Here is a 26466-nt window from a genome sequence, read left to right on the forward strand (position 1 = left end):
TGCATAGTTCAGCTGTGTACCATTTTCACTTCCTATTATCTATTCACTGCTTTTTAAAGGTTTATGATCTGCTGTGACAGCTGCCAGGAGTGGTTCCACGGTGAATGCGTCGGTGTCAGTGAGACGCAAGGCCGTCAGAGTATGCAAGAGTACGTCTGCCCGCCTTGCACTATAAAGAAACAAAGCCAGTCTGAGTCTCACCCTCAGCCAGACCCCGAGCTTAGCTTTCCTGAATGCTTGACACAAAGTCCTGCTGTTGAAGAAGCACAAGAGGACCAGCGAGCAGTTAAGGTTTGAATTTAATTTGGGTTGTCATCAATCTTTACACTGCCCATCGCCTTCATTTACAAAACCTTTAGCATTTTCTTTCATTCCTGTGTGACCACATACGTGCGATAGATAATCTTCATGAAGAAAGTTTGCTCTCTGGATTTAAGATGAACATCTGTTTTCAGCAGACTGTGCTGGTAGAGGAGGAAACGGAGGAGGAGGAGCAAGAGCAGGCTATTGAAGCAAGGCCAGACCCTGATGCTCAACCTGAAGCTGAAGCTGAGCCTGAGATGGATAGCTCTCTTCCCTTGTGCATCGGACCTGGTTGCTCTAAACAAGCACTACCAGATTCTGTTTACTGTGGCAATGACTGCATCCTTCAGCATGCTGCTGTCACTATGAAGACACTCTCTGGCCCTAAGGTGCCCAAATCCAAAGGACGGGCACAGAGAAAAGCTTCCATGTCAAGACCTGCTGCAAAGGTAAGAAAAATTAGCTTGCAGACTGAGAAGAGTATTGAGGTGTGTGGGTAACAGATTTTCATCTTGGGGTCATTTCTATAGTTTCAGGTAGTTAGTTTCAGCAACTGAAAAATCTTATTTTTTCACCCTATGTAAACATTTCAATCATAGGCTCAAAGGTCAAGTCGGACATCAAAGAGGCTAGCAGAAAAAGCTGAGCGAGGTGAGGAGGAGAAAAAGGAGGATGATGGTGAGCAGGAGGCGGCTGCATCTCCTGTCATCTGTGACCCCAGTCTCACAGAAGCTCAGGCTACCTCCACACCAGCATCAAACTTACACACAGCGTGTATGTATCATTCTATACTCACACACATTCAAGCAGTTTACACATCATGCACAAAGTGCCTGTTTTGGAATTACAGATTTACCTTCCCCTTTTGAATCAGTAGAATTCGCAATGTGCGCGCACACACACATTTTTACTTATTCCCTGGTTCATAGCAGGGGTCAGCAGTGGGTAAGTATTTTCACTTTTATAATTCCCCTGTTCAGTTGCAGTAGCACAGATGTTCTCGTGAAACAATCTTGACAAGTCAGAATGCCAGTCTTACCGAAGCACAAGCATATAAAAACCGTGTCATAACAAAAATCCCTAAATGAGCAACACACAGCTGCGCTTGGTGACTGTGTTCAAACAATGCTTTGATCTTTGTCTAAACCTTTTGTAAATGTAAAACTATATGAATGCAAGCTGGAACCAAGTTATTGTTGGGATGATCTCTATTTCTACAAACAAAATATCTATTGTGACGCAAAGGGCTCCTTAAGAAATACTTTCTGTTAAATTGATGGGCGAAACAGCACATAAAACGTACAGTAATGCTTAGCTCTAGCATGGTGCTCCCATATTCACAGCATTACTCATTATTTAATAATTTAAGCACTCTTGTGTATTCTGTTTTCATTATACTCTCTAAAATTCAAATATAACAAGTAGTAGCATCAGAAACTGAAAGTTTCCATTATAGATGTCTGGCCATGCAGTATAATGACGTTGTTATGAGATTTGTTTTTTAGAATCACAATATATGATTCTGTAATTGATTGATGGTTACATATAAGGGAATATAAAGAAAAAATGCATACTCAATTTTAAAACTATGCAAGGGATTCATGTGAAATTTTGGCTCCAATGTCAGTTTAAAGTCACAAAATCAGTATATATTTCTGTTTTAATTTATTCCAACATTTTGCTAGTGTATAAAACCTCTTTAGTTCTTTATATTCAGTTAGAAGACTGTTAGAAGACAAGTGTAATGGATAAGTCATCTTACCAAAATCAGCATTCAACAAGACCGACGTCAACTTATAACAGTAATATGGTGCATTGTGACATACATTAAACACTACATTGCATATATTTTATTCCACACTATATATGACATTCCTTTAGGTCTTTGCCCAAAAGCTTGTTTTTATGAAAATTGATATGAGGCTTTATTTTTTCAGTATGTTTTTTTCTGTATTGAATAATAATGAGAAACTTTATTTATGCAGAACTTTTTCTTAACAAGGTTAAGTCTTAGACAGAAAGAAATTTTAAATGGATAAAAAATACTCGTTCAAAACTAATGAAAGGTTTTGGTTTCTGAAATAATTTAGCTCTAGTTATACAAGTTCTTCTCAAATCAAATGCAGCCAACATATGATGGTGGATGTAAGGGTTGATTGTTTACTATTTCACAAGTTAGGATACACTCATCTAAGTTACATGCATGTTTTCCAGCTCCTGTAAAAAAGCAGACCTCTTTTCAAGACCGCAGTTCAAACACTGTATAGACCTGCTGCAGCTGTCCTGCTGCTGGTTTGACCGTAGATAACATTAAACATTCCGGTTTTTGGTATCCATTGGTTTACATGTATTAAACTAAATCTCCTGCACATCAAACCACATTAAACCATCAATCACACACTGCTCCACAATGCCATTGAGTACACTGGCTTTGTGAAGTCCTCATTAAGGATGTCTCAAGTGCCCAGATGGTATAATTTTCTCAAAGTTGATCGTCTGTTCAAAGAAGTGCCCTAATAATATTCCAGCCACCCTGCCATAAGGATGCATTTTGCTTTCAGACTTTGGTCTGATTCCTCCAACATGCAGCATCTTCCTGGTTTATTTTGTGGGCAGTCAACATTGAAGCATAATCTACCCTTTGTGTTAAATACACATACACAAGTTGAAAACCTCTCTGTCTCACTGTTGTGCAACATTTTGGGTATTTCAAGGAAAACTTTATTTTTCCAATTTCCAATGCCTTCAGTCCTCAACACACAAACAACCACAAGCACACACTCTTGGATCAGTCATTCCACAGACACACCAGCCTTAAGTTGGATAGGATTTGGAATCAATAGAGACGCTGCAGCTGGTATGGAGGAGGAAGAGGAGGAGGGGACTGAAGGATTCATGAAGATTTTGAAGTGTCAGCTGGCCACTGTCAGCAAAAGGCTCCATTCCTCTGAGAAAAGTCTTCACACTGCTGCAAATGAAGAAAAAATACTTCACAATGCACACACACACACACATACACACACACACACAAACTGGGAATGAAAGAGGTGTATATATATATATATATATATATATATATATATATATATATATATTTTAAACCTGGTACATTCGTAGTGTTAAATAGCCTTACTTAGGCCATGTTATCCCACATTTAACTTAAAATTTTAAATCCCTACAATCTTTTTTTGCTCTTTCAAACATATACAAACCATATTTATTACAATTTTATACACATTAACAACAATACTGCCCTAATTTTGTGAACTTTGGGCTCTGGCCCAACTTGACTGGACTGTCAAAATTAAAATTTTGCAAAATTACTCAACAGACTTAAAAAACACAAAGGTGAAAACAACAAATGTCGAGATTAAAATAGTCTGTTTATGACAAGATAACAATATCATGTCTTTCTCACATTTTGAAAGATATAAATAGGTAAAAGAGGGAGAAAGATGGGAGTATGAAATTTAAGCCCGCATATATACTGATGGCAAAGGAAGTCTACTCTACACACTTGCACAAACACACAAAACAACTCAAGAGATCAAAACAGTAAGTTTCTTGAAAACATGGACTCAATTTACAGTAGCTACCCAGCAGCCCATCAGAAACCTGGTTGATCACTGGTGGTAGCCACTGCTTAATGCCTCATGGAGCCTCTTAATGTGTGGAGCTGTGTGATCACTGGCACAATTCTGGCAAAAGCTGATGGTTCGGAGTCATATCTCCAGCTTTTGTTCTGTGCCACACAGTGTCTCAGTGGGATAGAGATCAGACAGCGATGCAGGCTGAGACATCATTTTTCACCGGTTTTTCCTCAGGGTGATTGTGATGACAGCAGCCAATTATGACCTGTTGAACTGTGGTATCACTTAATGTGATGATATTCTGCACAATTCCATTGCTGCAACATGAGCCGACTCATAAATGGAACGTTGAACTCATATGGCTTTTACCTTTGTGTAAGGAGGAGCTTGTTGAGGATTTCCCCTGCCCACCATCAAAGTACTCTCAGGGATCTCTCGCTGTGGTTTCTAATCATATTAATTATATTGGTACTCCTAAATTAGAAGACAAAACTTTTTTCTTTGTTCCCACTTGGTATGCAGAATTTCTTTTACATCAGTGTATAATATAACAAATTGCATTTCTAGCTGTCCCCTCAATAAGCATCTGCACCTTTCAGAAAGATGTAGCCTCTTTCATGTAACCTAACAAGCAAAAGAAAGCGCATGTTATTGCAAAGCTGAAAGCATGGTTCATGGACGTTGAACCTCTTCATAGTTGCAGAACAGTGATGGAATGGATGGGGTTTCCTTTGGATAGTAAAGGAAATCAGATCAGGTTTTCCATCTGTGTCCCATTAGTTTTCATTATTGGTGATACAGTACATGGAACAGCAAGTTAGCATTTTTGCTCTCAGATACACCAATCCAAAAAGGTGATCATTCGTATCCCATTTTTTCTTTGGAATTTTAGCACTGCTCTGAAAAATGCATAGTGCACTACCAAGCAAATTAAACCACATAATGTTTCACAAACACTCTCAGGCAGGCGAAATAGTCTAGTGTCTGTACGCTGAACAGTAGTATTGCTTTGTGTATTGATAATTCTTTTATTTCTGTTTTGGAAAGAGATTAAAGTTCTGTGTTAGAGCCAAAATGCTTTAAAGAAGTTTTTCTGTACTGCTGGAAGTCAGTGCATGGCATTGTTAAAATGAAAAAAAAAGGAGAGAAAGGGTCTGTAGTTTGGGTGTCTGAAGAGTCTGTTTTCACACAGATACATTCATAGAAAAAAAGAATAGTTCTTAAAACACCAAAGGAAACTATACAGAACCAAAATGTGACCAGCTATGATTTTTTTATTTATTTATCTTGAGCAGCGTTTATCACACATTTGATCAACTTGACCTAAGACCATATTCATCGCAAAAAGTTTGCTATTTACAACAGGTTCTGTCTCAAGTTTATCGCTCAGTAGGCAGGGAAAACAACAAAGCATAAAAATCCATTTTAACATATATTTCTTAAGTTAAAAATTTTAGAATTGGAATTCCTTTTAGAATTATAAAATACATCGAATAGACGTGCTACTTCTGTAGGTGCCTCTAAAATAGTACACACTATGAAAATAAGCAATAAAAAAACCAACATTCATACAATAAATCAAACTCTTTCGTTTGAAGATCATTATGACTACGAAGACAAAAAATGCTATAGTACATTGCAGTAATTAGTCTTGATTTAGAGCAGTGACTGCATCTGGATAAAAAATTCTCTACCTGCTTTATTTTTCTTGTACAAATGGATTTGGCCTTTTTTTTTTTTTTCTTTTTTCAAATCTCTGATGGAGTTGAGTGGTCTGCTGCAGTAGTCCCTGTCATACTTGTGTCATAGCGCATCTTGTCACACATGACAAAACACAAAACCAATGAAGCTGAACATGCAAAGCCTTGTTGGATTATGATCAGTTTGGAGTTGCAGGAAGGGACAAGGTCTGTGGTCTCCATCCATTCTTTACACTCGTAACCGTTAAGAGTATGTAATAATATTTCCCTGAATAACTTTTCTGATTGAAGAAGCCTTTAATTAGTAATTATAGCTTTTCAATTGATTGTGTAGCTGCACACACATATGATGTGATGGATGAGTGATTCGATGGGTGTCATGATTTTTGTGATGATGGTAATGAATTGTATCAGACGTTATCTGAGTGAAGCTCTTGCTTAGAGTATATTTCTTACTTTTCCAAACTTCCCAAACCAGTATTCAACTTTCAGCCCACTCCACTGAACACATGTCACAAAGTAAGCATGAATACCAGATATTTCGTATTCATAGAGCTTGCACATGACTAATGCTTTCATATAAGACCTGAATGATTAGTGGATAACATACGGCCATGCAAGCATTTTCCCCCACAGTATTTCTTAGGATATTACCACACATGTTGCCCAGACAGTTTCAGGAGAATGAGGTCCAAATATTATCCAAAGTTGTCCTTTATTCATAAGTAGCACACAGCAGGCTTCATGTATAGTCATAGTTTGCTTCATGCTTTCTCACTTCTGAAATTATTCTGCTTGGTTTGGACGAAGGAGCTGCCTGGGAATGGTGTACACAAACATGACACCCACTCACAAACTGTGAATGCATTTAATCGTTGCCTGTGCCATTTTCACCTGCTTCCAATCAGACATCACACAGACTTTGGAAAGGGAGCTGGCAGGCTGAAGAAAATTTATGTTCAATCCAGCTGTGCTGGACATTTATGTGCATTCTCCCATCCACCTCTGTCGGGCTGTGTCGAGAAAGGTTTGGGAGCTGCGCTACATGTGTGAAAATTATAGCTATATGTCCTCATAGACTTCACTGTTTTCAGGTTGAGCACCAAGCTGCAACCTTATGGTGTGTAGTGTAGCTGTTGAGGGAAAGACTTTTGATTAGTTTGATTGTTTACAACCAAGAAAAGAGGGGGCTGTATTATATTTAATTTGAATCAGAGCACAAATACTTGATTGTTAAATTCCATTTTGAGAAATTTTGCCTCAGCGGATTGAAGGGTTTTTTTTTTCATTTTTATTTTATTTTCGGGGCTGCATCTTAAACCTCTTTAGTGTTGTCTTGCATGCTTCTAAAGGCCTGTATATATTCAGTGTGTTTTTTTCCAACAGTCGAATCTTTTTAATACCACCTCGAACCTAATTGTAAAACACAAGCACCCTCTACTGGCCAAACAAATAATGTGCAACCATGGAAAGAACACTGCTGATGTTCTCAGTAGTTCACATTTTTGACATCTGCTCAGTGTGGAGTTTTCTTGACATTCTTGTGTGATAGCACAGAATTAGTAACCTAGAGTATTTATTATTGAATATTATTCTAAGTAGTGTCATTTTGAAAAAAATTAAATGATTTTCTCCATCAAAAAACAAACATATGTGCTAGCATACCTATAGTTGCAGCGTTTGAAGCGTTCACTATTTTCTCCTAAGGTGTGTGTGTGAACTAAAAATATACCATCTAATAGTGATTACAATTAATTTAATTTTATAGGAAACTAAACTTGACTTATGCAAACTTCTTACTTGGGCTTTTGACAGGTCTGTCTATACCCTTTTTTGCCTCTGAGGTAAAATCCCATGTGAGCCACATGATTCATTATATATATTCTGATCCATGATAACATGAAAAGAACATGTGTAAATAAATAGCAGCCTAATGATAGTCTTGCCTTGATGTGTTTCCCTCATGGAGTCTTGCCAACAGTGTGTGTGTGTGTGTGTGTGTGTGTGTGTGTCTGTCTGTCTGTGTATATATGTATGTAAGTATGTATAGCAGAACAGTGCTGAATAATCTCTTATTTATGAAAGGAGATATTTAGAAATGCAGCTTACAAACATTTTTAAACTCTTTTGGGTTTTGGGGTTTTTTCGTACAGTGAAATTTGGTGTGAAGTGCTCTCAACCTACTTTACCCCTATTTTGATTTTGTGTTGGGAACGTGAAAAGATCAGTAACATTATGCCGTCTTAGTTTTAAAAAAAGTTTGAACCAGAAGGGAATAGCTTGATTGAAAAATAGCCCAGCATGTTATTCATCATTAAAATACAACTTGATTATTCACTTTCATTTATAAATGTATTAAATTACTGAAATTCTACTCTTAGTGAGTCTTAAAGATGTGAGGAGGAGGTTTACAGTTTAAATTTTCTTCTGTGTCCAACTTAATTATTTTTCTCGCCTCATAAAATCAAATTAGGGTAATGTCATTTCCAAAAACGTTGTGATTCTTCTTTAACCTAAATTATTTGATTTTAAAACTGGAAACTAGGGAAAATCATTTGCTCTTTTAATTTTTTTAAGCTGCCACACTGCAGAGGAGACATCCTGTTGTAGTACTTGCATAATGTGACTTGGTAATGTCTTACTGCAATGAGCAAGCCTTAAGCAGTATATGTTGCTGCAGAACTTTCAAATATCGGTCACAGATGTGTAAGTTAGCCACCCATTGTGCACCAATTTACCCTTTAAGTAGAAGCTGACCATTGATAAATATGACAGTTCTAATAGATGCTCTATTCTTTCGTCCAAAGCATGCCAATTCCATGATTCATATTTTTATTTTTTAGTTAGAATTTTTTTTTCCGTATTTGTTAATGCAGGGTCAGAATATGTTTGCTTGCAATTTGGGTGTGACTCTGATCACAATATTTTGCACTATGGAATATTTTTGATCCAGGCAGCCAGAGGATCTGAAGATTAGTATTGGTTTTTAGATGTGTCCCCTGTGTACAAAGATTTTCTCTGAACTTTTCAGTTATATGTATCGTAAATGAAATCTCCAATCTTTGCAATTGGTTCATAATTTGTTCAATCATTTGCCACACAGTTTTTAACACATTGGAGAACCCATCACTGTCGCCATTTCTGAAAGTTTCAACTCTTGGATGTTCTCCCAACAAGGTGCTAGAAACTAAATTAGTTTTGAGGCCTCAACAGGTTTTTTTAAAGACTGAAACACATTTTCAAGATCATCATCCGACCCATATCCAGACGTCTTCCCATGCGGATGCTATTTTCAGTCCCATTTAATTCCCTAGCACTCGTGCATCTGTAATCCTTACCAGTTCTTTGTCCAGTATGTCAGCAGTATAGGGTTGTGGTGATGGATGTCAGAGATCACCTATTGGCAAAGTGAGCAGCTATAGCTCTCAGGTCAAGGCATTTTTTTCACAGATCTCATTTCCCAAGTAATGCATTAAATTATCATTATTATGAGATTCATAAAAAATTGAATCTGCCTCGCTCTTGGTTCATTTTGCACCTCCACATATAGCCGACACTTGCAACACAGGTATCTGAGCATGCTTGGGTGCACACAAACGGGTACATGTCTGGACTTCTGTGCTGCTTTGAAGTCACTGAAGCAATGAAGCTCTACCATCTTCATCAAATGAGAAAAGATCTTTATTTTTCAACTGCTGGACTCAGCTGTCTAGGACTAGGCAGTTGAAAAATGAAAGTGTGACAGATGAAATATTTTACACACAAAACACAAGCTGGACCAAAAATGTACTCCGGTGTATGTGTTTCTCTTTCACCTGTGCCCTCTTCTCCTGCTTGGGCTACACAGTGTGCATTATTGAGGGTATGCTACTGGCCATTAGCAATGCCGAAAGCAACAGTATGGCATCTGGACTGTGGAGGAAATCACCCAACCATATTACAGTTATCCTTTAATTTGATTTTCATTTTGTGGAACTTGCAGCGAGCAAAGATAGTGTTGCTTAAAAAAAATGTGTACTGGCACATAATGGCGTGCAATTATTTAGGTTCATTCCAGAACTCTGCGTGTTGATGGTCACAGTCTGAATTTGTAATACATTAATGTTTAGAACCTGGGTTCACGTTAAAACATTTGTATATCACAAATGTCAACATGCAAGTGGTCTTCCAACGGGTGACTTAAAAATAGCAGCAGTGCTGAAAACCCAGAGATGTAAGAAAAGAGAACCTCAAAGAGAAGACTGACCCAGTTTCAATAACAGGATTATTATATTTTTACATAGACTAATTACTTATTTTAAATAAAAAGTATATACAGTGTATGCAGTATATTGTTTGTATCTCAGCTACTCATAGGTTTTATTGAGAAGAAAAATTTGGTTTGTGCAGTGGGAATAAAGCTAAAGCAAAAGTTGATTTTACAGATAACACTTAATTGCATTGTTGTAATAATTTCTTAGTGCTGGAGTCGTTGCAGTAAAAAAAAACAAACTAGAAGATTTAAATTCAATTCAGTTTTATTTATATATAGCGCCAAATCACATCAATAGTTGCCTTGTAGCACTTTATGTTGTAAGGTAAAGAACCTACAATAATTATTTAAAAATCATTACAGTCATTGTTATTTTAAAATATAGTTAAATTAGAAATCGCACTGTGTTTAAAATAAAAAAATCAGATGCATCCATTTTGACAGGGCCTTGTGATGGATGAGTATCTTCTGCTTGGAAAAATTACAAAATGAATAGAAAAGGAAATTATTACACCAGTCTGGCTAAAAAAGAAAGAAAAAAGAGTGGTACAAAAATCTGTTGCTGTTAGTAAATACACCAATCAGGCATAATATTATGAGCTACTGCCTAAAACTGGGCATACACTGTGCGATTTTGAGACAATTTTTCAGTCGTGCGACCGTTTTGGGGATTGCCCCGAGTTCGGCCTTAACTGTGTGTCATGCATCGTGTTATATACATGGGGTAACGAGAAGGTAAACGAGAATTAAAACCTCATGACCAGCTCCCGATCAGCAATCATATGGTCACAAGAAAATCAAACCTGTTTGAATCCTGCTTGCTCATTAGCAATTTAGCAAAGTTGATGGTGGTGGTGTGTGTGTCTGTGTGAGTGAAAGATAGAGAGAGGGGGAGAGCGAGTGACAGATTTTGTGTTATAAACCTCATGTTATAGACGCACAGTGTGAGCACTCAGGTCGCATCAGAGCATCGGGCCGTATAGTGTGAGACCGTGCATAGGGACCCATGAACTTCTAACCCCTGCGATTCAATCGTACAATTTGAGCAGGAGCTGAATAACGCAACTGAAAAATTTGCACAGTGTATGCCCAGCTTAATATTGTGTTGGTCCCTGTTTTACTGCCATAACAGCCTGTATTTGTTGAGGATGGACTCTATTAGACCTCTGAAGTTATGCTGTGGTATCTGACATCAAGATGTTAGCAACAGATCCTTTCAGTCCTGCAAAAAGCGAGGTGGGGCCTCCATGGATCAGACTTATTTGGCCAGCACATCCTACAGATGCTTGATTGGATTGAGTTCTAGGGAGATCAAACTCATTTTTGTACTCCTCAAACCATTGCTAAGCCATTTTTGCTTTGTGTCTTCCTGAAAGAGGCCACGGCCATGAAGGATTATTGTTTCTATGAAAGAGTGTACATGTTCTGCCACAACCCACCCGGCCATCCGCGTTTTGTAAAATAAAATGTGGTTCATCAGATCAGGTCACCTTCTTCCATTCCCCTGTGGTCCAGTTCTGCTGGTCACGTTCCCTTCTTTGGCGGTGGAGGGGGGTCACTACAGGCACCCTGACTAGTCTGTGGCTATGCAGCCCATTACACAACAAACTCCAATGTACTGTACGAACCAGCATGAACTTTTTTGACAATTTGAGCCTCAGGAGCTTGTTTGTTGGAACAGACCACATAGAACAACTTTCACTCCCGAAATGCATTAGTGAGCCTTGCCCTCCCATGACCTGTTGCTGGTTCACCACTGTTCCTTCCTTTAATCACTTTTGATAGATACTGCCTGCTGTAGACCCAGAACTCTTCACAAGAGCTGCAGTTTTGGAGATGTTCTGGCCCAGTCATCTAGCCATCACAATTTGACTTTGATCAAAACTCAATCCTTACCCTTACCCATGTGTCCTACTTCTAAAACAGCAATTTTGGGGATAAAAATGTTCACTTGCCCCCTAGTTATATCCCACCCACTAACAAATGCCCATCATGAAGGGACAATCAGTATTATTCACTTCGCCTGACAGTAGTCATATTTTGCCAAATCAGTGTATATTAAGTATTCTACCTCAAGTCCATTGACAGAAAAAGGGGGGACTGCTGTCAGGGTTGTGTTTGGGTATGCCTATGGTGCAGCTTTCAAAATGACCTCATGGGAGCTAGATACTGATTCATTGCTATTTAAACTTTAAGCCAACTGCAGTTAGCTGCCACATCGGTGCTCTGTGTTTTTCACAGTGCAATAACTGATTTCCTGACAGATTTAGTACATCTGTCAGTAAATACACCAAAAAAACAACAAAAGCAATATTTACAATTAACACGTATAGTGAACAGGGAAAAGTAAAGCTGTTTTTACTGAAGTCTGCAGCAAATATCAGTTGTTGACACCTGGCCCACTCTTGTTTTTTCACTAATAGTAGGACACTATGAAGACACCTCATCTGATAGTGGTTAGGTTAATCAAAGAAATAGTAGATGGAGCCTTTGCCTTAAGTCCTCAGGAGGATCCTGAATGTCAAGGTGTTAATGGGTTGGTGTTTGTGTTCATTTTCATTATAATGATGTCTGACGGTATGGGACAGTGGAAATTATGCAAAGAGTGAGAACAGGATTAAAGCAGAAATGTACCTTCAGAAGACCAAAGGCAGTTTGTGACTGAAAAACTTCCTTGCTGAACATTTATTGAAACTTCAGCACAAATACCTAAAGTGACGACATTCTTCATTTTAGTCAATAAATAAGGAGCTTCATAGATATGTGTTCTGAACAATTGAAAAGTATTTGCATCATAACTTTGCACCTACTCACTGTGGCAAATGCTTGTTTCTTTCTCACTTTGACTCACATACACAGTAGCCTAATCACACAAATAAAGATTCTTCATGATTTAGCTCATAGATGTGGAAAGTGACTCACTTGCATGTTTGTTCCTTTGCTCTATCCTTATTTTTTTTATATTGTTCATTTTGTCTTAAGCCTTTCTGCTTGTCAGTGGACAAAAGAAAGCAGTGAAATCTCTGCAGATGACGCACTAAATCCCTGATCTTTTATTTTCTTGCTTTTCCAAATTCTTTTTACAATCTACGGTGCTTCCTGTCTCTCTGAAGATGTGTCATTGTTTCCTCTTTCTTTTATCAATTTGGGTTTTCTGACCATAACCTTCATCATTTCTGGAAGTTCACTTTTTCTTTTCATTTAATTTTTTATTGATGTAGTGCAAACTCACAATAAGTCACCTCAAGGCACCTTATAATCCAAGGTTAAGAGCCTACATTACTCATACAAAATCTCCTTGCATTGATTTAAGCCTCCTGCTTCATAATAATGGTCATGCCATACACTGACCTAAAAAAGCTCATCTTTCCCATTCTTGCTAAGCTGAGGCTACACTGTGCCATCCGTCCTAATCCCACAATAAATACTCAAACACTTCCACATGTGAACATTAAGACTTCCAAACCACACCATACAATGTCTACAGGACTTTGTGTGGTCTTGCAGAGGTTGGATGGTATTTGTCTGATATTCCAAATGGGACCAGTGTATTATATGTTATGCATAAAATTCATCAGTTTCAAAAGTGGAAAGGCTGAAAAATGCACACATTATTTGTGTTAGGTTTCAAAAGCTGTGTTTATATATAGCAATTTTAAAAGTTTTGCCTAACAGAGTAGTATGCAAAGCTGGGATGTTTTATAGCACTTGTGCAGTTTATCAATTTATATATGCAATACAAATTGCATATATTTTTTTTTGGTGTTTTAGCTGTTGAACAAAAATAATTTATTCTCACAATAAAACTGAAGCTAAATATTAAATATATAAATATTAAAATTATTAGCATGGTTAAATATGGGATTAACTATTTACAATAACCTGTAATAGTCACATTACCTGTCCTCAGGGGCACTTTGATTATACAGGTTTACACACAAGCCTTTATTGTTGTTTGTCTTTGGTTGAGCTAACATAAAATGTGGTCATTTCATTCAGCTGTAATTCATAAATAGCAACAATTAACTTTATATCAATACCAAGTTCAGGTTTTGGGCTGGATTATTAACATCCTTTTGGAAACATCCTCATCAATACAACTGGCTTTATATTGTAATGTTTTTGCTTATTATCCCAGTGGCTCTGCACTAATATATCAGAGCTATTTGTATGTGTCTTATGCACAGACAGCTATTTACACAGCAAGTCCAATACACAGTAGCAGGCAGTGTGATTTATGAAGATCTGATGTTAGTTTTTTTTATGAAATTTTATTTGGAAGAACTTGTGTTATTATGTCAGGCACAGGAAGTCAATAGATTATGATTTTCCTCCTTATAGCAGAGCTCTAAAGCACATTTATCAAACATTTTGTGTGCATGTGAAATTTGTAATCTAAATATAAATGATACATTGGGTCTATTTTTCAGTAGTTTGGAATCACAGAACTATGCCTGTGTGGTTAATTCTCATTCATAGTGATAAATGTGAAGTGTGTTCATGAGATTCAACACACTTTTTTTAATGCCTCAGCATTCCACAGTAAACAATAATTGCTGATAAATTTTAAAAAGCCTTTGAGGGGAAAACAAATACACCCCATGAGTGCAGAGGTTTTGGAAAGTCTGTCCTTTTTTTGGTACAAGAGTTACCAAACACATAGTACTGAAGTCATACAAAACGTACATGGAATATAGATGTATACAAAAAAGGATCTTTTTCTTTTTCTTCCAGTGAGTGGAACCGGAAAACAATAACTGCACATATACAGTTCACTTGCTAGCATTACTCTGGATAGACAGAGTAATATAGTTATATGCCAGAATGAAAGTATTCATGGAGCAATGAGCAAACAAAGACTTCTCCACAATAGATTTCAAATATCCACCTATACTGGGCTTTATTGTGAACTCAGCATCTACAAAAAAAATAAATAAATAAATAAAATGGATGATTGCCCCAACAATAGCATATAAAAACACATTTTACTAAGGTTTGATATTTGATCAACCAAAAATTAAACACATAAAACTCAGTGTATTCAGAATTGTTTGAACTTTAGCTCAGTTTGTTGTTGTTTTTTAATGCAAAACTAAAAAACAACAACAAATAAATTAAGATAAATGCAAGAATTTTCACTGCAAACAGTGAGGAGAGTAAAGCCAGGCAGTGCTGAAAAGCAAAGATTAAGTGTAGCTGTACATGCAAATCTAAAATGCCTAAACTGCTCTTGGATTAATCATTGTAGCTCCAAAGTACAACATTTTACCTTGTTATCATTTAGAGTATGTTTAACCAGGCTGAATTGGTTAATCTAAAAAAAACAAAAAACATATGAACTACAAGTTTATTCACACATCTGGCAATTTGAATCCGAATCTTATAGATGGGACTCTGAATCTGATACAAAACTTGTAAATCTTTATATTTACTGTTTAGTATCGGAGCAGTTAATGGGGTTCAAGACCAGTTTTTTATTCATGGATTTGCAGTAAGAAATTTTGATTTTTTTCTTTAAGATGCCACTTATTTGTTTATCTAGTGTGCCATGTTGGTTCTTATCACAGTTAGATTTATTTGATAGACTGTTCTGAAAGATTTCTTCATATTTACAGAATGGCCTCTTGTGCTTTTTTTTTCTAACAGCTAATAAGGACAGTGAACAGGTAGAGGCTGAGAAGGAAGCTGTATCTCCTTCAGCACAATCTCCAGAAGACCCTTCACTAGATGCAAGTCTCCTTTCTAAACCTACCACTGAAGCAGCCCAGCCACAAAGCCACTGTGAAGAAGGAGCAAAGGAAACTGTAAACAGTGACTTGCCAAAGCATCAGTCATCAGAATCAGATCCCCTAGTAACATCCGCCCCAGAAAAATCTAGCCCGACTCCAGCCACATCGTCCCCAACCACCTCAGCGCGCAGACATCATGAGACTGGGGCTCTTATGATAACAAAGACCACATATGTTATACCAAAGAAGCAGTCTGGATCTCAGTCTCCATCAAGCCACACGTTAGTCTCAGCATCATGCCAGAAGCCGTCTTCAGCCCCCACACCCTTGAATGAAACCCGAAATCTGCCGGTGCCACCCGCACCCAGTGCACCCTCCTCCAGGCCCTCTCAACCCAATAACCAGGTCAGACAGAGTATCCAGCGCTCTCTCACCAGCATCCTGTTCAAAAGGTGAGAACTATATCACTGATTAAATGAAAGTCACAGCCTTAGGTTTTTTTATTGCACATATTCTGCTTTTTTGGGGGAGTAAATGTAACATGAGATTATTAAAAACATATAATAATAGGCAATGACACTTGAGCAGGCAGTAATGAACTGTGCTGAGGGAACCAACATTTGTTTTATTTGCGTTCCACAATTCAGAATCATTCTCATCTAGGTGACTGGTTATTAAGTAGCATTACCAACACAGTGTAAATAAGTGTCCTAGACAATTTAACAGTTTTCTCAAACTAAGCTTTAATTTTTTTAAATAAATGTCTCTCAGTCTTGAAAAACAGCATCTCTTTTTCTTTTTCCATTTGTTAAGGGTGTGTGAATGTGAGGATTTGGAGATGTCTGAGAGCGAAGCTGCAAAGCTTGTTGCAAGCATTGAGATGGAGATGTTTGACATATTTCGCAACACAGACAGCAAATACATGAACAAGTACAGAACTATAATGTTCAACCTAAAAGACCCAAGAAACAAGGTATGTTGAAATTTGTTAACACCAATTTTAGTTTATGTACATATAAATATAAATCAAATTGACAATCTACTTCTTTATGTCTTCTAGGGCTTGTTATACTGTGTGGTACATGGCGATATCAATCCTTTCAGACTAGTTAGGATGAGCCAGAAGGATATGCAGGCTACCAAAGCACCTGAGCCAAGTGTAAAAGAAACAACAGTGGTAAATAATATTAGTCATAAACCATATCAGTGAAATAAAATTGTATTGTATGCTTCTACTTGATACCAGGCCTGATAAAGATCAGCCAATGCTTTTGTCATAAGTGATTATCTTAAATGGTTGCTTATGTCTTTCTAGGTTAAGGATACAGCAGCTAAAATTAGTTTGCCCAAGCCTGAAGCAGTTAAGGTTGATTTACCCAGTTTGAATCCTGCAAAATCTGACAGAAAACCTGATAGCATGGTACGTACCTATCTTATTTAAATTAAACAGGTGGATATACAGTTTTTATGGTGATTATGCTGTGTCTTTTACATCATTTTTTTTTCATGACGCGTTACATCAATATCGACTAAGAATTGTTTTTTGTGTTCTTGTGTTGGTATATGTTGCTTTACAGGAACAGAAGAGAAGTCTTCCTGCTCTTGCAGTCAAGCCCAGGGCAAGCCAAACAAGCCTGGCCAATGCAGTGCCAGATGTTCTTGCCTGCATGCTAAAAGACACAACATCAGAGCACAAAACTCATCTATTTGACCTAAAATGCAAGATATGCACAGGTAAATTTCAAAAACGATGAGAATAAATGTAAAAACTACTAGACATCATTATCTGCTGATTAGCTGTTGAATTCAGATTTTCAAAAGTAGTTTGTCGTTCCTTCCTAAAGGCCAAATGCAACCTATGGACGAGGAGGAACCTGCAAAGAAAAAATCCAAGCTATCTGTATCCAGAGATAAGCACGAACCTTTCTCTTGGAGAAAGTCTGCAGGGGATGACTCCCCACTTCTGGCACCACCTGACTCTCCTGACATGGATTCTCCAGCATCCAACCTATTGGACCCTTCATCCCATTTCAATATTGATTCTGCTGCACTGACTATAGTGGAATCACCTGCTTCTCCTATAATGGATTCTCCAGCCTCCCCCACTTTAGAATCTCCTGCTTCTCCTACCATAGAGTCCCCTGCATCCCCAACTCCAGATACCTCTAAAGCTACTGCACCAAAAAGACCATATATACCAGTTTTGGTTCCACCTGTTTCCACAGTAACCATTACACAGCGTCGTGATCCCCGCACTGCAAACAGGTTCTCAGCTTCGTCTAGTAGCACCTTTGGTCCCAGTAACACAACTCATAAACGGGCTGCTCCTTATGCTCTTGTTAAAGAAAACATTGCATCGAACGTAGCATCATCACTACCACCAACCAAAACAGTACCTAAATCCATCTTAATGAAGCCATCTTCTACTGCTGATCCCAGACTTTATGGCCCACGCTCGAGGTATAAAGAACTCCAAGCCAATGTTTTTTTGCTTATTGTTTTTTGTTTTAAATTTGTCAGAAGCTGGACATTGTTTACATATGATTGTTGTGGTTTCTGTTTCAGAACCGTGATCTCTGAATCTCCAGCTGATGGTGAGACATCTCAGTTCCTGGCAAAGCAGGAAATACTGTGGAAGGGTTTTCTAAACATGCTCACTGTAGCCAAGTTTGTCACCAAGGGATATCTGGTGTCAGGATCTGCTGAAAATCTTAAAGCGGTATTGTAATGCATGTTATTAATTACATTTTTTACTGGCTATATCAAAAGGATTTATAATTGTCACTGGGTGGAGATATAAAAAGCATTTATTATTGTGGTTTGTATAGGATCTACCTGACACTATACAAATTGGAGGACGAATCATGCCTCAAACAGTGTGGGACTACGTTGCAAAACTAAAGACCTCAGTTACAAAGGCAAGCAGAATATGCTGTATTTCTTTTTGCATCTTACCACATATAATAATGTTGAGGCTACATCAGTATTTTACATGCACTTTTGTTTGCTTTGTATTTGTTAGGAGTTATGTGTGATCCGGTTTCACCCTGCAACAGAGGAAGAGGAGGTCGCCTATGTCTCCCTTTTTTCCTATTTCAGCAGCAGAGGTCGTTTTGGTGTGGTCGCCAATAGCAGCCGTTCCATCAAAGATGTATACCTTGTCCCACTCAGTGCAAAGGAACCAATCCCATCTATGCTAGAACCTCTTGAAGGACCAGGTGTGAAATGCTTTGACTGCTGCCTATTCATAAATAATTGACATTTTTCTGTTTTATATGTTTGAATATGTGAGGGTTCATACCAAAACCATACCAGAGAGTTGTTAGCCTTAGTGTGTTTTCTAATGTGTTATCTAATTTTTTTCCAGGACTTGAAAGAAACCGGCCCAATCTTCTTCTTGGTCTAGCAATCGTCCAGAAGGTCAAACGTCCAGGAAGTTTGCCACAGGAAATGGAAGACAAAAGACCCAAAGTTCATATGTCCAAGGACCCTATGTGGATCCCAAAACCACCAGTCCTTTACGGTTCTGACAAATTGGAGATATTCCAACCCTATGATCCAGAGACTCCTGCTAGTACCACCCCTCCTGGTTCACCATCATGCCCTGGGTCACCAACAGACTCTTCCTCCTCTGGCTCAGTCACCATACCATCTCTATTAACTTCCGTTAAAGCGGCCCCTTCTGTTTCTACCTCAGCCACTATTGCTGCAACACAGTCCACCTTTAACAGCAGCTCTGATAAAAATCCCATTACTGCATCCAGTGATAAGACACCACTACAGACAATCTTGAGTACCTTGTTTCGTGGTAATCAGGCTGACTCCACTGTCTCTGATGGACGTTCTACAAAAACAACAGTAACTGCTAAGAAGAACCCAGTGCTTTCTGGATCAGTGGTGGATCCAATTGTCCAACAGTATGGACACAAAACCAAAGCCAAGGAGATTGAAGATGAAAATGACTTTGACCGACCATATGACCCAGAGGAAGAATATGATCCAGCAATGGGATATGCAACCGTTGCTCCACAGACCACAGAAAAAATTAAAGCTGATGCCCCAGCATTATCAAGCTTTGTGGAAGATGATGTGGCCTATGATCCAGAGGACGACACTATCTTTGAAGATATTCAAAGTAATACTCCTGTAGCAAAGCCCCCTGTTACAACTCAAACATTTGATTCTCCATCATGCCCAGCGACGGTTTCCACTTCTTCCCCAGCACAAACTTCTGCTGCAGTTGCAGTCATGCCACACCTCCCTACAGGCACAGTGGTTGTCTCAGCTGCAACACTAAGTGAACAACAGAGGATGCTTGAGGAACTCAATAAACAAATTGAAGAGCAAAAACGGCAGTTAAAAGAGCAGGAGGAAGCACTACGTCAGCAGAGAGAGGCTGTGGGAATGTTCATGGCTCACTTTTCTGTTTCGGATTCACTTATGTCTCCCCCACAAAAATCTTTGCCGCTTAACCAACCTCTGCAGAAAGGTATTATAAAAACAGAGTCAAAATCTTCAAAAACAACAGACAAGGCTACCCCCCTTACAGAGACTGTGGACAATTCAAATTTGGATTCACAAGCTGTGAAAGTAGAAGACGCAACACCTGTCAAAAATTTAGGAAATGATACAGATGGTGTTGCAAAGCAAGATGAAACACAGAAAGGTGTGGAATCTGACAAATATTCATCTGCTGGAGAGATTGAAGATTCTGATGTAGCTTATGATCCTGAGGATGAATCACTTTTCAATGAAATTCAAGATGATGTTTTTAAGGGGGGAACTGTAACAACTATAGACTCTCTGTCTAGAGCAAGGTATGGTGGCTCTCACAAGGGTATGTCTCCAAATTCATACCACAGTAGAAAACGAAGGTCATCACCAAAAAAGCGGAGTCATCGGGAAAGGGACCGCTACAGAAGTCCTTCAAGACAGTCACAGCATCGTTCTCGTTCCCGGTCCCGAAGACACAGAGAAAAGGATAGACACAGAAAGAGTGAAAGAGACAGGTCAAGACACAGAGTTAGAGATCCATCTGAACGGCAGGGACGCCATCGCAAAGATCATACCACACGCCGGCATTCTCTTGGGCGTAGAAGATCCCCATCTTCTTCTACAAAAACAGAATCTGTGTCAGTTTCACCAAAACTGAACAGAGGACCCTTGCCTCAGGTCCCTGAGAAATCAAAACATGCAAGTGTTCCATGCAGTTCTCTAGACTCTGCTGGACAATTTGAAGAGAGTAACATATCACATGTTACAATCAAAAGTGATCCAGATGGACAAAAATCAGAGTGTAATCATGTTGAGATCTCTGAAAAACACTCACACGAACCTCTATGTAATGTGAAGCTTGAGATTTCCGAACCACCAAAATTTCAGGAGCTTCAAAAGATTTCACTGAGTGACCATGATATGACACAGCAAAATAAACTCTATAAACAGGACAATTTGTTTCACAGCAAACTTGACAGTACAATTCCTCTTAGAGAAATTGATCCACCTATTCGAGATTCTCCCCAAAGCCCAGATCCAGAACCACAGTTTGTGAAACTTAGCAGCATAGAAAAGAATGACTCTGTTAAAACGGATGAAGTCAGCGATTCAAGGGAAGATGTTAGAGTCTTTGAAAATAATTGTTTGCCAATTTGTGGTCAAGCAATTGTGTCTGTTGGAGATGTGATCTCAAATATTAAAAGCATGGATTTTAGAGCATTGAATCTGAAAGCTTTTGGTGCCAAGGGACAAGGTCTGACAGAGACACATAATGAGACACTAGCAGACAATCCTTGCTTCAAGCATTCAGAAACAAAGGGTCAAGAGGGAGGATATTCAAATCCAAGTACAATTTTAGGAATGAGAGAACAAGGTATTCAACATCAAAATACTGTAATAACTGGTTCATGGCCAGCCTTGAGAGATTCAGAAATGAGAAGTGAAGCACAAGATAGTAATAATGCTGGTGTGCCTTTTATTTCTGGTGTAAATCCAGAAATAAAATGCCCAAGTCCTGATGTTAGACAAAATATTGTACCTACTGTTACAAATTTGTATATGGGGGAGACAAGCCTCCAGCGCAAAATACAAGTTAACATCATGAAGGGCCCTTTGTCTGACAGATCTGCACCTGGTAATGTTGGTACAGGTCCAAGGGATTCTTTATCAGCTGTGTATCATCTAAATACAGATATGAAGGGGCTGTTTGAAGTTAATGAGAGAAACCAAAATGTTAGTTGTGTGCAGGAAGGTTTACAGTGTCCAAAGACAAATGAACATAGATCAGAGCCAGAAAACACAGATATCAGCAAAGATGTGAAAAAAATGGAAACAAGGCAGTCATTTGGGGGTCCACAGGTAGAAGCTATGGCTCCAGATAGTAGTGGAGGTGGTAGAGGACAAAAAGATAAAGATGAAGGTCAGATTTTTAGATCTGATGTAAGTAGTGGGATGAGGGAGTCAAGTCCATTGTTTATGGGCTTAGGAAGACCTCCTAGGCAGTCAAGACATGATGGCAATATGGCTTTTGAAGAAAGGTGCCCCCGTAAAAGTACTCTTCAGCCACATGGCACAAATGCAGATTTTGGCAAGCTTGGTGGCAGTCATGCAGATGCAGTTAATTCAAACATGTTGAATTCAGATTGGAGAGGTCAAGGACTAAGGGATCAGGGGAATCAAAATAAACATATAAGTGCTCCAGATTGGAATGGCCCAGGATCAGACATAAGAGATCATTGGAGAGGGTCAGATTCAGTCAGGGAAGCGCCATTGGTACAAGATGAATGGAGTGTCCATTTGTCTGATAGAAGAGGTTCAAACGTGGAAAGCCAGGGACCATACACAGGAGGGAGTGGAGGCCCAGAATTCGGACAACCAGGGGCTGAAATGAGAGGTCCAAACATGCAGTATCCAAAGCTTAATAGTGGAGGACCAGAGGACTCACACCTCATGGAAGGAGGACTTGAAAGGATAGACCCCATTATAGACAATCAAGGACCTGACTTAGGAATACCAGGGGCTTCAGATTTTGTGGGACCAGAACCTAAAAGAAGAAGTGTAGCCATGGAGGTTGCTGGACCTGACAGAAGAGGTCCTGTGGGTCCACATTTTAGAGGATTAGGACCTGAGAAAAAAGGTCCACATATGGAGCAAAAAGTACATGACATCAGGGTTCCTGGTGGTTCAGATTTCAGGGGAACCTGGGGTGAAAGGTTGGGTCTGGATATGGCTGGTCCAGGGTCCGATAGTAGAGGTCCAGGAATTGAAAGGAGAAATTCCATGGAGGATCCTGGGACTAATAGGAGAGGGCCTGGGTGTCCAGAATTTAAAGTATCAGGGCATGAGAGGGAAAGTATGTCTATCGAAGGTCCTGGACATGAGAATAGACGACCTGGAGGTCCTGGGTTCAGGGGACCAGGACCTATAGAAGGTTCTGGGCCCGAGAGAAGAGGACCTGGAGGTCCTGATATCAGCAGGCTAGGGTCTGATTGTAGAGGTCTTGCTATGGGGCCTGGCAGAGTTTCACAAGGTCCAGATTTTAGTGGGCCAATACATGAAATACCACATTTTCCTATGCATAGCCAAGAACCTGAAAGGAGAGGACCTGGAGAAATAAACACAAGTGGACAGGGTCCTGACAGGAGAGGTTCACATATTGGTGTTGCTGGGCCTGAAAGAATTGGTCCAGGTGTGGGAGATCTAGGGCCTCACAACAGAGGACGAGGTGGACCACATTTCAGGGGTCGTGGAAAAGAAGTTGGGTATCAAAATATGGAGATTCCAGGGCCTCATAGGAGGGGTCCAGAATTTGGTGCACAGCGGGTGGAAAGGCCAGGTTCTGGTGTGGATCCTGGGCCTGACAGAATAACTCTAATAGGTCCAGACTACAGTGAAAAAAGATATCCAGATATGGAGGGCTCAAGACCAGGTTGGAGAAAATCAGATGGCCCTGATTTCAGAGTTCCAGGCTACAAACATGAAAGTTCAAATACTGAAGATCCAAGACATGGGGGAAGGGATGACTGGGTAGCATGTGAACCTATTCAAGAAAACCCAGATTACCATGCCCCAGAACCTGATAGATTGGGCCAGAGCTTTAGAGGTCGAAGGCCTATGAGGAAAAACATTAGAAGACCAGGGCCCGGTTTCTGGGGTTCTGCTCCTGAGAGGAGAGGGCCAGACACAGAGGAACAAAGGTCAGATGAAAGAAGGACCAATATAGAATTCTTAGGACAAGACAGAGAATGCTCAGTGGATGACTGGGAAACATATGCTAGTAGAGGATTTGGACCTATCCAAGAGGGTCAAGATGAACAGGACCAAGAAGATATTAATCAAGGCCTATTTAGTGAATGGAGAGGCCCTGAAAGTAGTGGACCAGGTCCCATGCAGAATAGACCCAGTATGTTATTTCAAGGACCTGTAAGGGGTCGTAGACATAACTGGAATGCTCCTGGCTGCAGAAGTGCAGGGCCTGTTGAAGAAAATCCAGATATGGTATGCCCAGGGCCAAGTAGGGGAGGTCATGGAAATGATTGGACAGAGCTTGATAGAGAGGGTGCTGGGGAATTTTTTACAGGAGAAAGAGATCTAGACAATAGAGGACAAGACAGAAAAGCAGGGCCAGGATCACATATGCACAATCATCCAGATATGGGAAACGACTGGAGGCTGCCAAGTGTCAGGGGGAAAATGAGAGGGCCAAACATTGAAGGGCGTGGGGCTCTCAGAGGAGGTCCAGGCCTGATGAATTCATGTCTAAACAGGAGGCAATTTGAGATGGAAGGCCCTGATAGAAGACCTCCAGCAGGTCGAGATCTAGGACCCCCAGGACCTGCAAACAGAAATCTAAGCATTGAAGCTCCAAGGTGTGATGGGAGATTTTCAGATAGTGGTGATCTAAGATCTGAAAGGCATAATGTAGAACCTGAAAATCCTGAACCAGTTAGACAAGGATTTGATTTCAGAAGGGAAAGTAGAGGTCCAAAAATGAGAAGTTTGGGGCCCAATAAAACAGACAGCAGGGGGCCATCACCTCAGCGTTCAGATTTTAGAAATGGACCTGGTAGGTGGGATGACAACACTAGGTCTGAGTCAGATCCAAATAATGACATGCAGGTGTCAGATATAAGGGGGGCAGGTTATGTTAGTAGGGGCCCAAATATAAGGGGGAGAGATCCCAGGCAGAGAGATCAAACACCCATTAATGAACGAAGAGGTCCTCGTCCCATTGCAAGATTCCAACGTCCTGGAGATCCACATTTGGCACAGTTTAATAGGCCCCGTGGCCCAGGTCCAAATAGCGGAGGAAAACCATTCCCTGGTTTTGAAAACCCACAAAATCAGCAAGCCATAAGACCCCAAAGACACAGAGGTGCCTTACTTCCCACTCCAAAAGAAGGTCTCATACGTTTCCCCAAAATATGATTGCTTGGATTTTGGCATGAAACTAAAACACATTTCCAACAGACAGAGCGGAGTAGATGTAGGTAAATTGATAACATGTAAAGAATGGGTAAAACCTGCTTGTAAGAAAGAAGAAAGAAAATAGCACACCTGAAGGTCCAATCATAAGGGAAGAAGAAACAAAGGATAAAGTCGATTTTGGGGGAAAAAATAATAATGGGTTTCAGAATTTAAAAAAACAACAACCAATTAACCTCTATTATCAGTGTTGGAAATTAAAGCAATGGTGAGCCAGATTAGTCACTGGGAAAAACATGCAGACCTTTAAGGACCTAAAGCTGAAGAATCAGACATCTAAAATTGCTTAGCATTGTTAGACTTGACAGAGATACCTTATCATAATGCCCAATGAATGTATTTCTTTTCTCACTGAGAGTGACTACCCATGTGCTTGTTAAATTTTAATATGACATACAGGCAAAGCCATGCAAAAAAATCCAACTTTGTAACTTGATAGAAAAGTGCTCAGAGATTACCATTTAAGTTTATTGTGTTGTAGTTTTTCTGTTTTCAAAGTAGATGCTTTTGTTATTGTTTTTCTGATTATTAGTAAAAGTCCTGCTAAATATAATTTTCAGTTGTAAATTTAACTTTATTTGTATTTGTAGATTGACAAAGTCATAAATGTTTTGTACAGAAAATGTACAGTTTTTTTTTTTCTGTTTGTTTTTTTTAATAGCCAGACTGTCAACATGGTAGCCTTCATCTTCTTTTATGTAGTTCTGTTGGTTAAAAATGACCCGTTCCATTTCTTTTAGAATGCAAGAAGTCAATAAAGTAACACACTTTATATGAAGTCTTATTTTATCACATTTAGATTGATAGCTTGAAACCAGTTAATTTAACAAGCAAATCTCATATCAAAGAAAAGTGACAGTTTTACTACCTTTGTGGCAATAAATTATTCTGAGACATAAAAGCTGGATTATTTTAAATACAAACTGCTAAAACTATTTGGTGAAACATTTCAGATCTTCTGATCACTGTAAAGATTACTCATAACTCTGAGGTATTAATTGTTACTGGTTGTCTTGTAAAGTGGGTGCTGATTTACACACACACACACACACACAATGGATTCAAACTTCAGACAAATTAAGGCAATACTTAATTAGTTTTTAGGTTTTCGAGGCCTCTTGCTGGGTAGTCTGGAAATCACAATAAGCGAAAGTGGGTCTACATATTTTCTGTAACCCTCCACATGTGTAAAACTTGTATAGCAGGAGTCTAGTTTAACTCAAGCATTGTTACTGCTGTTCTGTTGTTTTCTGTCATTTTACTTAGGATTAATTTCTCTGTTTTCCATAGTAGTGTAATTCTCAGGTCTTAAGAGATAATCTGTATAAAGTTTGAACTGCAACTGGAAATCTTTTATTTAAAATAAACAAGGAAGTCATTACAGTTTTTGCAATGTGAATGAGTATTGCGGA

At 39.1% G+C, this 26466-nt stretch overlaps 1 protein-coding gene across 8 annotated transcripts in view; it reads left to right on the top strand.

Moving 5' to 3' along the window:
- LOC146494510 (uncharacterized) overlaps positions 1-26436 on the top strand; it is a 31417-nt gene extending 4981 nt beyond the window's left edge. For 6 of the 8 annotated variants that reach the window (XM_085147289.1, XM_085147293.1, XM_085147296.1 and 3 more), the window contains 13 exons: positions 60-291; positions 456-752; positions 903-1077; positions 15492-16026; positions 16388-16547; positions 16635-16751; positions 16890-16994; positions 17152-17308; positions 17419-18034; positions 18140-18293; positions 18403-18492; positions 18597-18792; positions 18942-26436. In XM_085147289.1, the coding sequence (XP_085003415.1) occupies positions 60-291; positions 456-752; positions 903-1077; positions 15492-16026; positions 16388-16547; positions 16635-16751; positions 16890-16994; positions 17152-17308; positions 17419-18034; positions 18140-18293; positions 18403-18492; positions 18597-18792; positions 18942-24997 (8890 nt within the window). In that variant the 3' untranslated portion in view covers positions 24998-26436. The remainder of the gene's footprint in view (positions 1-59; positions 292-455; positions 753-902; positions 1078-15491; positions 16027-16387; positions 16548-16634; positions 16752-16889; positions 16995-17151; positions 17309-17418; positions 18035-18139; positions 18294-18402; positions 18493-18596; positions 18793-18941) is intronic. The other 2 variants (XM_085147291.1, XM_085147290.1) reach the window with 2 other exon arrangements.
- The last annotated feature ends 30 nt before the right edge of the window (positions 26437-26466 follow it).

Source organism: Neolamprologus multifasciatus, chromosome 20, assembly GCF_963576455.1.
Source record: "Neolamprologus multifasciatus chromosome 20, fNeoMul1.2, whole genome shotgun sequence".
NCBI lineage: Eukaryota > Metazoa > Chordata > Actinopteri > Cichliformes > Cichlidae > Neolamprologus > Neolamprologus multifasciatus.